The sequence below is a fragment of the Zonotrichia leucophrys genome, chromosome 6, assembly GCF_028769735.1.
Source record: "Zonotrichia leucophrys gambelii isolate GWCS_2022_RI chromosome 6, RI_Zleu_2.0, whole genome shotgun sequence".
NCBI lineage: Eukaryota > Metazoa > Chordata > Aves > Passeriformes > Passerellidae > Zonotrichia > Zonotrichia leucophrys.
Genome location: NC_088176.1, coordinates 11,690,007 through 11,704,144, shown reverse-complemented (window position 1 = coordinate 11,704,144; position 14,138 = coordinate 11,690,007). Strand labels below are relative to the sequence as shown.

The 14,138-nt window shown below is 43.9% G+C and overlaps 1 protein-coding gene across 1 annotated transcript; it reads left to right on the top strand.

Moving 5' to 3' along the window:
• GSTO1 (glutathione S-transferase omega 1) lies at positions 1–6,013 on the top strand. The gene is made up of 6 exons (XM_064717100.1): positions 1–152; positions 265–373; positions 1,790–2,012; positions 2,982–3,083; positions 5,120–5,226; positions 5,481–6,013. Exons 1-6 carry the CDS (start codon positions 119–121, stop codon positions 5,632–5,634), a joined length of 729 nt encoding a protein of 242 aa, XP_064573170.1. The 5' UTR covers positions 1–118; the 3' UTR covers positions 5,635–6,013.
• Positions 6,014–14,138: the final 8,125 nt, after the last annotated feature.

The window sequence follows — 14,138 nt, the reverse complement described above, 5'->3', positions numbered from 1 at the left end:
GGCGGGGCCGCACACCCGTCCCCCGGCGGGCGGTGCCTGCGGCCCTGGGCCGGGCGCTGCGGAGGGGCCGTCACCGATCGGAGCCGTCGTAGAGCGGAGCCCATCGCGCCGTGTCGATATGTCGGGCGATCATTCCCGCAGTCTGGGCAAGGGTAAGCGCCGCGGGCCCGGCACGGATCTCGGGTTCTCGGGCTCGGGCAGGGCCGGCACGGCTCTGGGGCTGGGGCAGGGCCGGCGGTCACAGCCCCTGTGCTCTCCCCGCAGGCAGCGCGGCGCCGGGCCCGGTGCCCGCGGGGCTGATCCGGCTCTACAGCATGCGCTTCTGCCCCTACGCGCAGCGGACGCGCCTGGTTCTCCGCGCCAAGGGCATCAGGTGAGCTCCGGAGCGAGCGGCGGGCCTGGCTTCCTCTGTTTCCTAAATTAAACATCCCTGAACGAGCTGCTTGGGAACAGGCTTCTGTGCGTGGTTTTGCTCTGGAGCTTGAATGAGTAGGGTGTGTATGAAAGCAGCTGCATAAAGGCCCAAAGTAAGAACCCCTAGCTGATTTTCTTTTATAATTTTTGCACTGAGTAAATTGAGTAGAGACATAGCAAACACTGTTTGTTTTTGATGTGAGTGGCTGTGAAAATTCTGGAGTTGTTTCTGTTGTGTCACTGCCCAACAAAACACACTAGAGCGTGAATGACATTTTTAAGAAGGAAATGTACCGTGTTGCTATAACATTGTATCTTTCCTGTGCTGTAGTTAGTTAACAAAATTCAGTGCTTGTGTTCGTTTCGTTTTCAAGATAGCCATTTCAGCATTCTTGAATGGGGTCTAATATCTCCCTCAGGTACAAATGAAAATTAACAATTTTTTCCATCTTTTGTGGCTCTGCCAAGTCCAAGGCCTACCAGTGGTTTGTGAACCAGCACAGGGCTGGGAGTTCATGTTGGAATGGGGAATGCTAACAGGTCTCTTGAAAGTGAGGGTTGAGTTAGTTCATTTTGTTTTTTACATGGGTGTTTTGATTTTGGAAGGGTAGATGCAATAAAACTTCTGGGTCAGTTTAATTCTGTTTTTATTTAGTGTCTTTGGATTGATGTTGGAGCTGGAAGGTTTGTTGTAGCATAGTGATTTTGGAGGGGTTTTATGGCTACCTAGATGTGATAGTTGCCTTTTGGTAACTACTCAGTTGTTTGAAGGCTCAGCTGTATTTAGCTGACCTTTGGACTTAATAGGAATTGTCTTGGGTCACACATACAAGTCAGCATATAACTTCTGTTTGGTTTTTTTTTATATAGATGTATTTCCCATATATTTTTTTTTAATCAATATCTATTTGCCTTTGCCCTAAGCAGTTGTTCCTTATGAGGCCATAAGTTGGGAAGATAAGCAGGAAGGATGCTCTCCTGATTTGTTCTTTGGTGTAATGGCAGGTTAAGGTTCAGGTGCATTTCTTAATTGGGGTGTAGCTCATTTGCAGTCAGCTGCTTCTTAGACTGCCCCTGAACTCACATGTGGTAAGTGTGCTGAGTTGTAATTTTTGTTTTTAGCCTGGTAGTTGAGTGCTTGTTAAGATAGTAAAAGACATGCATTCAGTCTGCAGATAACCCATTGCAAGTCAGTGTGTGCTTTCTCCAGCAAAGTGTGGCAGTACTTCTGTGTCAAAGGATTAGTCCTGCAAACAGGGGAGTACAGGGGCTTGAGGGTTGAGCCTCTCAATTATTGAACTGTAGAGGTGTGGGGTATGGGGTGGACTGGAGCAGAACTGAGCCTGTCTGGGTCTTGTTTCTTTTGCTCTTTTAGTCATGAAGTAATCAACATCAATCTGAAGAACAAACCTGACTGGTACTTTGAGAAGAACCCCTCTGGGCTGGTTCCTGTTCTGGAGACCAGCAAGGGCCAGCTGATCTGGGAGTCCCCAATCACCTGTGAGTACTTGGATGAAGCATTTCCAGGGAAGAAGCTGATGCCTTCAGACCCCTATGAGCGAGCTTGTCAGAAGATGCTCTTGGAAGACTTCTCAAAGGTACTGTGTGATCAGAGTGGGACTGTTTCTGACTTCACCATTGCACCAAAAACTACAGCTCTGTTGCTGATGTTGCTTTCAACCTTGAAGGCAGGTTTTGTGTCTGAGATGAGCATTTAAATAAGCAGAGGGGATATTTGGGGCCTGCTGTGTCTCAATTGCTCCCAGAATTATGTGCAAGGATGGATGCAAGAAGGCATCCAAGCAAGTGAAAGTTTGTATGACTGAGAAAGGGTTTTGAGCATCCTGCAGTAGAACAAAGGTTAGCAGACCAAACCAGACAAATATGTGAGACCTGGGGAGTGACAATTGCTGTATTTTATTCTGATCTTTTCTGTAGGAAGTACTGAGTGAATGCAGGATGTGGGAAGTGCCTGACTGAGAGAGCCTAAAACCATGACAGGAGATGGCACATGGCTGTAAACGTGGGACTTGTGTAGGGAGGCTGGTTTTGGCTCTTATTTGGGGTTGGAGCTGGCTGACTGGAATTAACCTCTTTGTACATTCAAACATACAAAGCATGTGATTTGAGGAGTCTAGGAAGTGAAAGAAGTCACATGGACATGAGACAAGAGAGAAAGAAACAGAAGATGCAAAGGATGTGGTCAAAGAAGGAGAATAAAAGGGAGAGTGTATTTACAACAGGTCTTTGGAAATAGGCCAAATGGAAAGAGAGAAGTGTGTTGCAAGAAAGAAAATGCACAGATGGAAAACATTTTTCACTATCCTTTTCTTACTACATGACTAAAATTCATTACTGTTTGTGTTAATTCTTCCTCTAGGCTTTTGCTTGCTTTTGTGAAATATAGAAGATTTTAATGGACTTTATGTGGCTCTTTAATGTCAAATCTCTTAAGATTTAATTTTCATTGAAGATCTTAACATCTAAGTTAACATTATAAGTTTTGAGTGACTAACTTATATTCTTGTAATCGGTGCATTTAAAACTTTATGCTTTCCTTTTTATAGATAACATCCTTGCTTTTCAAGCATGTTTTGGCAGTCAAAGATGGACAGGACACCACTGCACTGAAAGCAGAGATTGCTGAAAAGTTTGGCAAACTTGAAGAGGTGAGAGTATTTCATGATAAGGAGGAGATTGCCAGCCTTTATATGTTCCCTTTTTTCCTTTCATGATGTGGCATTTGGAGGTAGATCTCTCATTTAGTTGGTAGTTACCACAAGAACCAGTCTCTCAATTTATTACCCTCAGCCCAGGATGCACAATGAAACCATTGGAATAAATTTCAGGGACCAAAACTAGCTAAACTAAACAAACTCAACTTTATCTTATGATAAAAACTGTGTAGGTTTGTAGAGATTTTTGAATTTGAACAACCACTGCAGTTGTCTTGGATGTCTTTGTTCTGCTCTAAGTGAAGGAGACCTTGCCGCATGTACTAAGAACAAGGGCTGAAGAGTCTGAGCTGCTGAAAAGCGTCTGTGCTGAACCCAACCAGTGCAGATATCTTGGTGATGACAAAATCTTTCTCATTCTAGAGCTTGTCTTTGGGGGTGGGTGGAAGCAGAATGTAATGTGTGCTTTGTAGAAATCCAACCCTGGACCGTGGTGGTGTAATGCAACTTCAGTGAAGCTCCAGGAAGTGGCAGGTGGCTTTGATGCTGTGTTAGCCACTTGACAGTCTGTGTCAGTAATGGTTCTTGGCTAATCTGAACAGCTGTTGCACTTGTCTCTGTCATGAATCCATTCCTTCTGTCTTTAGCATCCACAGCCAATGCTTGGGTGGATCAATGAAGAACAGAGTATTTCTGCTCTGGTGCAAAGCTGCCAATAACCTTTTAATTCTTTCCTAGTTCTCCTGACAGTCTGGTGCATTCTGCTTTCCCATCCCCTTGGGCTGCCAAAACACAGTTGTTTCCAGGGTAGTCTTGCCCATCTGGTCAGACTGAGGCTGGAGTAGTGCAGATGGCGAGTTCCTGGGGGAAGTTGTGTGTTTCACTTCCCTGAAATACAGATGTATTAAACATTAGCCAAGGGTTAACCTTCTTCCTGCTTGATTAATACTACGAAACAACTTGCTGTTCCTTCATTGTCTCTATTTTACTATACCCTGAATGATTTTACAGCAGCAGCTGATGGTCAGCTGTGAATGAGAGGCTGAAAGAGAGCCATGCAAACTTCCCTCAGTTTGTTAGAGATATTCCAGAGGGGAAGTACTTTGGAACACTTCTGTATTTTGATTTCTGCTGCCCAACAGAGGGGGCTGTGTTCCCATCGCTGCCCCTTTGCAGCTGCTGGTTGTGTTCTGCCAGACACCTGGGAGCTCAAACAGCTCCTGAAGGGCTGCTTCAAGATTTCTACTAGATCATGGGGGTTATGGGCAGGGAATAAATGCCATGTGAGTGTATAGGGGGTGTGTGTTCAAAAAAAAACCAAGTTGTGTAAAGTTCTTTTGAGTTCCACCTTTAAAACACCAAAGTGCCCGAAAATAAAGCCACTAATGAATATAGAGCCACTAATCTAATGAAAGAAGAGAACAGGCTCTGGAGGGTCCTTAAAGCATATTAAACTTGGATGACCATGAGTCATAAATGTAACAGGAGAGCTTGCTGCATGCTTTCTGTGCTGAGCTGTGAGAAGGATCTCTTCCTGGTGTCAGTTACACTTGCTTACTGTTGCCTTTGCACCTGGAATCAAATGCAGTTTGAGATGTATTGTTAGAAATCCTTCCCTGACACCACTTGGCCTCAGCTGCCATGGGAAGAGAGTCCCTGCTAAAATGGTGCTCTAATTTATTGCTCAAGAAATGAATGTTTGCTGCTGTGTTTGATTAGTCTGTGCCGTTTATGTTTTATGACAAGCAAGAAATCACAAACATTCTGAGCTAAGCTACTCTTTGTGCACATGCTGCAGCTTGTTAGTGGTTCATATTTCGTGACAGATTTTGAACCTCTGGAGAAGAGCTGGGCTGAGTTTGTGAAATAGCAGCTATAGTATTAATCTTAACTATACTGACTCTGCTAATACTGTATCTCCTTCATTTGCTCACTGATCCCTGTAGTGTGCCTGCCTTCCACTACACTTTTTGTGTAGTGTTCTGCTGCACTTTTCCTTGAGGGTAGCTGACACCTCTCACCCTTCCCAGGTTCTGTCCAAACGCAACACGGCGTTTTATGGTGGGGACTCAGTCTCAATGGTTGACTACATGATCTGGCCGTGGTTTGAACGTCTGGAACCATTCCAGCTGAAGGAGTAAGTACTTTGCCTGGCTTCTGGTGTGTTCTGAAGTGCCTCAGCATCAATATTCCTGGTGTACCCTGCAGCAATGGGCCACTCTTGGGGGCTGCTTGTATTGTGTTGCAGTTTGGGGGAAGCATCCTGCTCTAAACTGGACTTTGTACTGGGACAGAGAAAGTAGTAAAATGGAACTTTTCAAGCTGTTTTGTTTCCTCGATGCCCTCTGAATTTTCCATTTGTGTTACTCAGTCTCTTCCTTTTTCCTGTAGCTCTTTGAATCACACCCCAAAGCTCCAACGCTGGATGGAGGCCATGAAGGAGGACCCTGCTATCAAGGCTACAATAACTGACCCACAAATATACAAAAACTACCTCCAACTGTATCTGAAGAACAGCCCTGAGGCATGTGATTATGGGCTCTGAGTAGGAACGTGCTGGCTGAAGTGTTAGTGCTGTTTTTCATGTGCAAAGTCAGTGTAATTTGGTGGGGGCTTTTCTGTGGTTGCATTCATAATGGGGAATAAATCTGTGCTGAAAAGGCTGAGAAGCCTTTTGTGAACTCCACTCCTTCCTGTTGGGGGAGGGATTTGCTGGCTTCAAGCAGGAGATGGAAAGTCATTGTTGGCCATGAATATTCCATAAAGGAGAATGTTTCCACTCAAGAGGTGATGGTCTGTAATCTCTGGGCTCTTTCTAGGCATTGCAGTGGGCAGTCCCTGAACTGATGCTGTTACCTGATTTAAATGTTGTAATAATCATGTCTTGAAAATGAATAAAAAACAAGCAATGTCTTCAAACAGTTTTTCCTTCCTGTTTCTGGGCACCTGTTAGTCACTGGATTGGTTCTAGTAAGGGCTTCTAGTTTTTGTTAGATATGCTAAGGGAGTGTATGGTTATAATCCTTCTCTGCCCTTCTGAAGTACTGGTGTGTTTATTCTAGGTTCTAACCTAAAGGCTGGAGTAAGGAGTAAAGCCAACAAAAACAATATCCTGAGCAGAAGGACATTGATTTTCTGTTCTCAGAATTTGAAGCATTGCTCTGCTTGTCGAGGTGTAGGTAAAATTAGAGAGCAGAAATGAAAGGAGTTTAGTCAGAACATTATACTGGTGATGTCTTGCTGCTGGTGAAGGAGTGTTCTGTTTCATCAGGTAAGTGGCAGGATCAGAGCTTTTTAGTTGAACATCTTTGAAGCTATTCTGTATATAGCAGTGTGGGGACAAGATTATTTGAAGCACAAGCAGTCACAGGAAAAACTTCTTCCTCTACTGTTTTTTCTTTTTTTTTTTTTTTCTGTTCACATCTATGTCTCATTCTGATGTTGCTCAGTTCTGTATTTTTCTGAGCACTAGCAACCCAAACTAGCCATAATTCCAGGGGATAAGCACACAGAAAGAAATAAGGCAAAGCAGAATGTCCAAGGGCAGGACTGTGGTTCCTGTGAGGATGAGGTGGTTGTCATAAGAGATCCAAGACTGTTCCTGTCTGCCTCCCATTGCAGTGAGGTGAGGCAGCATAGCAGAATGTGGTGGTTCATGGATTTCATGGTAATTGAGATACTGGGACTCTAAGAGCTTTTCTGGAGGAAAAGTAGACTTTATCTTTTTCCTGTAATATGTTCTGCCCTGGCATGGCAACTGAGGTGGTGCATGCTTGTGGAACTTCAAGTAGGAAAGAAATTTTGGGGAAATGGGGAAAAAAGAATAAGCAGATCTGTCAGCCTGTGGCTCTTGGAGGGCCTTGTTTATGCTCTTACTAACTTTAATTCAAAGTATGCAGCTTTTCCCCTCCTGTTTATCTTTGTGGCTTTTAAACACATCTGGTACTACTTAGAAAAATAATAATTATGCTGCTGTTCCTTCTAGAATGCTGTAGTTTTTAAAAGAGTTCCCAGTTGGGAAGTGATGCTACACATGTTTCATAGATTGTCAGAGGACCCAGAGGGAGCCAAGAGCTGTGAAGTGTTGTCAGGATGTGGATCTGGGCCCTTCCATTAGATGAAAGCAGGGTTTGAGCTTTATAAAGCCAATGTCTCTGAAGTAGTGTTGGTGGGATCTCAGTGGCAAGCTTCCAAGAATTAACTGCAGAGCATTTTGGTTTTATTAGCAGCTCTGCTTTGTGTAGGGCTTGTTAAAAGCTGTTAGGATAGTGCTAGAAATATATTACAGCTTGCTCCAATGTGTTATTTGACTGTAGTGGGAGATGTAGCATTAGGGAGATCCAGTAATAGGTTAAAAGCAGAGATCAGCATCCAGAAACTGAATTGGCTCCAGCCAGACCACAGTAACCCAGAGACTGTGTTATCTGAACAGAAAGAAATGCTCTCCCCATCTTTATTTAGTGGCTGTAGTGTACCATTATAAATGTGCTACTTCAGCAGAAAAAAGTAAAATGAAATATTCTGCCTTATAATTTACTATTAAATATCTGTGTTCTAAATCCCCAAGCAGACAGCTGGGGTCTTGAACTCATTACAGCACAGCAAGAAATGCAGGCCTCAGGCAAAGTGTTTTTAATGTGGTAATGAATATGCAATGCTGGCCCAGTCTTGAAAGGAAAAGACAAGTTATGTGGAATAGACTGACTCTCTCCTTTCTGGGTGGATGGGTGTAAAGGAGACATTTGCATTTTCAGCACTGGTCAACAGAAGAGAAAGATGGAAGTGTGTAAGGAAAAGATCAAACAGATGAACAGCTCTCCCCATTGGTCAGAGCTCTCCTTAAAACCTTCTGTGGGTCAGGTAGTACAGTAAGTAGGTCTTTACTTGCCTTCTGCTCCAGGTTTTGCCCTTGAACATGGTTAGTGCTCTTGCTTTTCAAAAAAGGGGGTGCTTGTTTGTTTTCTATTATTGTGCCACCAAATACAATTGCTACTAGCACAGGTTAAAAAAGATAAATTCAGTATTAAGAAAACAAGGCAGAGTCTGTGACAGATAGTGTGACAGACTGACAGTGTGACAGAGTCACTATAAAAATAGTGAGTTTAGTAGCATGATGGATAAGAGATACTTCAGGTTAGCAAGGCACTGGGCCTTGTTCTATCCTGCATTTGTAGCATGTTCCTGTATCTTTACTGATATCCTTGAGATGTTTGGTACCCTCATACAAGATGTGTTCCAGTGTTTGTTCATTAGAGTTTTAGGGTCCCTTATGTTGAAGCTAAGAGAAAGGTAGAGGGGAGCCAAAACAGGAGGAAGGAATGAGGATCCCAGGTTCTCAGATCTGGGAAGTTTTGCTGAGTTTTGGGTAAGTTGAGTGGGAACCTGGGTGAATGGGACTGCAGCTATAACAGAAGGCCCTTGCTTGGGGAAATTGTTGAGAAGTTTCTGTCTAGGGAGGTATCAAAAGGGCCAGTGTTTCTTGCACTGAAAGTGGTAGTAACTGGATATACTGGTTTGAAAAGTTTCAAAATTAATGTACTACAGACACATGGAGCACTTGTGTCAACTTCACACAGATGCCTGTGGATTTGTTGTTTTTTCTAGTCAATCAAAAAGGAAGAAAAATGGAAATATCAACTTTTTGCTGTTTCACTTAATCTCAGATTCTTGCCATGCTTTATTTAGCAGCTGTCTGTCCTGCTCAGCAGACAGGCCTGGCTGTGAGTGCACATGTTGGGCATGAGGTGTTGGCACAGTGTTACATGTCCTGGGAATGCTCTCCCCAATTTTCCACTGTCATGGCATCTGTAACGTTCCCCTGCACTAGCAGGGTTTGAGAACTGGCTGTTTGCTGTTTGTTTCCCTCTCTCCTGTCTTTCCTAGTAGCCTGATTATTTCACCACCATTCCTTGGACACAGATTTCACTTGGGAATGGTTCATGAAAATGCAGTCCCTCTAAAATCATGAGATCAGGGGCAATTTTACTAAATCACTCCCATTTTCTGTAAGATGGAAAGGCTTTTCTACTGCTGGTCCAAAGCCAACAGGGATGGGGATGGCAGTTGCTGATTTATCTGAGTGCAGTAATGATGCCATGTGATGTCATTAGTATTTTTCCCATTCTACAACACTTTGATTTACTAAAACATGAGTTTCAAAACTTGTCAGTGGGATGCAAGTGTGCTTGTTGTAGGGTGTGACAGCTGTTTAGCAGTGTGCAATAACACTGTATCTGAGTCCAGGAGGGAGTGAGAATGCAGCTGGTATGAAGGGCTGATGTGTGGAGCCTGTTCTGTGCCACTCACAGCATCTTCTGGTGAGCAGGAAGCAGCTTGTGAGAGCTGCAGCACATGCTGCAGGTTTGTGTCTGAGAACCACCACCCCTGGCAAAGCTGATGGAAAAAGTCATCTCTCCAGGGGAAAGGGAGCCAAGAATAGGGGCACTGAACAGCCACAAGCTGGGTAAGGAACAGACAGTGTTTCCTGTAAGCTGCAAACCATTTCCATGAGTCACCTATGTGACTGCACAGCAAAAGCATAGGAGGGCTGAGAAAAAAGGAGGAAAAAAGCTGTCAGCTTCAGACTGCCTGAAGAATCAACGAGGACCAATGAGACATTGTGAATTAATACTGTCCTTCCTGCAGCTCTCTGCAGCATTCCTGCTACCCCAAGGGATGCTTTTGTGCCTTTCCTTCTGTCACTCAAACCATCCTCAGAAGGGAGCTCTTAACAAGAATATGCTTTGGGCCAATCCACAGGTTGGAGTGTGGGTGTTTTTTCCCCTTAAACATTCATCACAGCTCTTTTCTGTGCTTAGGCTTGGAAGCAGAGTTTGTCTCCTCTTACTTGTAGTAATTAAGGCGTGGTGATTAATCAGCTGTTTGTCTTTGTGGGAAGACAGTTCTGATATAGCCTGTGCATTCAAGCCCACAGATTAGGTGCCTCAGTTCCTCTCCATGGGCTTTATGTGTCTTGGCTGCTCTCTGCTGGTCTGTCTCTGCTCTGGATCAAACCTTTCACTTCCAAAGCTTTGCCAGGTATGGCTCTGGCAGGGGAGTCGGTGTGGGGCTCTGGTAGACAGCTGCATGTGGGCAAGCCTTGCCTTTCTCTAGTTTTGGATACAGGAGGTTTGTAACACTGACTTGATGTGATAGCCCTGAAGGTGAACTGAACTGGCAGGAATATCCTGCTGAGAGTGCAGAACACCTCTGTTCTGTGGGAACAGCCAGGTGATGGAGGCCAGGAGGGGCTGCTCTGGATCATCTGTGCTTACAGGCACAGAACCATCCAGGGCTGCCCTGCCCTGCCCTGCCCTGCCTGGTGTGAGCAGGCAGGGATGAGATCTGGAACATGTTCCCAAGCTACATACCATCTCCCTGAGGAGTTGGGAAATCCCTCTGTGCTGCCTGATTCCCAGCAGAGGGCCAGAGAGCAAGGCTGAAGGTTGGGAGCCAGGGAATGGATTTCTTGATGCACCTGGGGAGGTGAAGTGACGATGAGTCAGGCTGTGCACTGTGGTTACTGACCCCAGACCTGCCTAGCTCTGCCCCCGGGCTGTATTGCACTCTGTGGGATCCTCAATGTTGGATGGGCTGCACAAAGGTGCCTAATTGGGCTTCAATGGCATTATAAGTGTCATGGCTTTTCTGCAATTAGGACAATCAGACAAAAACTTGTCTCTTTACATGATTAAGTCTTTGAGTTGAGTCTGTTACTGGCTGTGGGCCCACCAGTGGATTTGAAGATAGTTTCCCATCTACAATAGACTCCTTTTACTACAGAGTGCCTAAGACACCCTTAAGAACTTAATTGGTTTTATTTTTGGGCACAATTTTTAACATAGTGCCACAGTCAGAGATTTTACAGGCACTCAAATATCTGAACAGGCTGTATTTAAATGTTTCACCTCAGCACTTTCTGTGCTTCCCTCTCAGAGCAGATCAATAAAGCTAATACCTTTTTTTTCTCCCTCCTCTAACATTCTGGGTGAGCTCTGGTTTTAGCTAGACAGATTTATAATTACTTATAAACTCAGAGCCTTTATTTGCAGACGTGCTGCCTTTGAATAATGAGTGAGAAGCTTTGTTCTCTGCCTCTGCAGCCAGAGATTTTACTTCCAGCTCTTGAGGAGTTTCAGATGATACTCTTAAATGTAACCTAACTGGAAAATGAAGTTTCTTTTGAAAAACATAGTAACATTAATTGATCCACAGCAGGGGCTTGCTCAGGTTTCTGTTTTGATACCAGACTAGTCCAATAGATATGATGGGAATAACTGCTTGCATCCATCTTCCCTTAAGGCTCTGCTGCAAAGTTGGGTGGATCATTTTGAGAGCAGCAGAAGCAGTAACACAACTCTGCATTTCCTCACATCATATTTCTTCAGGTCAAAGAAGACATGAGACTACCTTTTACTGCACTGGGAACATTCAAAATACCTCTTTTGTGCTTTTGAAGCATTATGAGAGTCTTTGTCTCTTGTCCATTTGCCTGCTTGCCTAAAGATTACCAGGGTTTTTTCTGAGATCTATCAAATTGAGTGAAAGTTCTTTGATGGATTCAGAAGCTACTTGGAAGGAGATGAAAGCATAGGCCTTCTTTTAGCCTGGCCCAGATGTGTGAACACACTGACTGCTAAAAATAACCTAGTTTATGTTGCCATAAGGAATTTATTATTTCAGAAAAAGACAGGACTGCTTGGAGTTTTACTTGGAAGGGATGCAACAGCTCACATGTTGGGTTGAACCCAATGACCCAACACCTTGAGACATCCTTTTCCCAAACAAATAAAATCCCATTAAATATAAGTTAAAATCTAATCCTGTGCCAGTGGCACCTGGGGACAGAGCTGTGTTAGCTTTCAGTCCTGCAAGCAACAAACCACGACGCAGAGATGAGCAGAGTGGATGGAACGTGTTCAGTATGTGGACAAATCCTGAGCTGTATCCCATGGTGAGACCAGTGTTGCCAGTTTGATCCCTGCTGGTACCTTACTGAATTCATGTTAGCATGCTTGTGAGTTCCATATCCTTTGAGGCTGCTTTGCTATTTTTTTTAATGGCACAGGTATTTCTGCCACCTTGAAATAAAGGAGATTGAGTCTTTGCTTACAGCTACCCCATGAGTGGTAAAAAGTCATTAGATAAATTTTTAAGCTAAAACCCAATCTCTAGTGGGTGGCTTTTTCTTTCTGCTCTGCTTACTCTATGACAAATAATACTGCAATAATGGTCATGGCATGGTTCAAAAATTTGCCAATTGCCCTTCTGAAAAAGGTTTTTTTAAGGGATGTTGCCCTTTATGTTCCACAGCAACACTGAAGCAGTAAATTGAGGCAAGAAAAAAAGTGTTGTAGAAAATCGAGAGCTCAATGGAGAAAATGTTGCTGAGCTAGTCAGATAGCTTTGAAGCAGGATGGGTTTATTTTTGTTTGGTTTGGGTTTTTTGTCTTATCAAAGTTGCACCAAACCAAGACTGCTGATGATCCTGAGCTACAGAATTCCCTTTCCAGCAGTGTGTGGCTGACCCTGGGAAATTCTAAATTCTGGCTGCAGCTCTTAAGCCAGCTGCTTCTCAGACCTAACAGTGGTGATTCAGCCCCAGTGAGCACTGGAAGGCAGAATTATTAAAGGCGTGCAGGGCATTCTGTGGGGCTGGAAGACATTTTGCCAAGGAAACAGTGGTGCTTTTATTATATGAATTAATGACTAGCTCTGGGTGTGCTTCCAGAGCCAGAGCATATTAGAATGTTAACAAAGAGATGCCATTCCCTTAAACCAGGCAAAGGAGTTAAGCAGGGTGTGGGTGGTTGCTGAACTTGGCTGTGGATACCCATAAAATCAGCAGGTAAAGAGAATTCCTCTGGGTGAAATGGAAATTCAGGAGATTTCTTGTTCAGCCCATAAGGGCAAAATCTATCAGCATTATTTAGGGCTTGCTAAGGGTGTTTTTAAGCAGACATATTTAGAATAATTACTTTGATTTCCTGTGGATTCATATTCTCAAGAAGAATGACATCCCTGGCATTATTCTGGAATAGCTGTCCCACTTTGTCATGTTGCAGTTGATTCTGGAATAATTCCTCCAGGAATTCTTGCTGCTGGGCTCCCTGTGTTGGGATCACACTGGAAACATCCCCACTCCTTCCTTCTGCTCTCTTAGAAACATTTTGCAGGGAACTAGAAACAAAAGAGACTTCATGCTCACTGAGATTTTGTACAAGACTTCCTTTATTATAAATTAAGCTGCATGAGAAGATCTATAGAAATTCAATAGTGTCCTGCTATAGAAGCAGCAGTTTAAGTACAGCATTGTCCATCACGGAAGATCTTAGTCTGGAGAGTTCTGGTGTTATTGCCCATCTTGGCTGCATTGCCAAATTCATCTCTGTACTACAGTTTTGCTTCCGAGCTAACACGTTACACACAGACCCCCCCCAATTCTAAAAAAACCCAAGTAATAAATAAAGCTGTTTACCAGGTAGGTGCTGTGAGACAACTCCTCACTGAGCAGCAGCAAAGCTGTTACAGGTGCCTGAAGTCTCACTTCCTCACCACAGAGAAAACATTGCAAAAACTTTGGGTTAAAAATGGCTGGTGAACAAACACCAAATCCTGCTGCTTGAATACTGGATAAATTTTTGGATCATTTGGCTAAACTACATCTTTATACCCCTGTATATACCTGTATACAGAGCAGCTTGGAAAGACAGAAACTCTTTTCTGTGGCTGCTTAACAGTGAACACCCAACACCACCCCTTAGAAGACATTCAGCTCCTGTACAGCAATAATAACCTTAGACCAAGACATTTTCTAAGGGCAAATGGCTCCTGAGGCTATGCTGTAGATCAGTGGTTGCTATCAACTCACCACTAATTCCACTGCTTTGACAGAGCCTGTAATAAAATATTAAAACCACAAGCTGAGGGCTCAGGGAGTGGCTGGAAACCACTGGAAGGCACTCGGAGTTCATGTGTTGAATTCTCCTGGTTAGCAAATGGCAAGAACATCACTGAGAGTCCAGGACAGGCTGTTTACCTTTCTTTAGG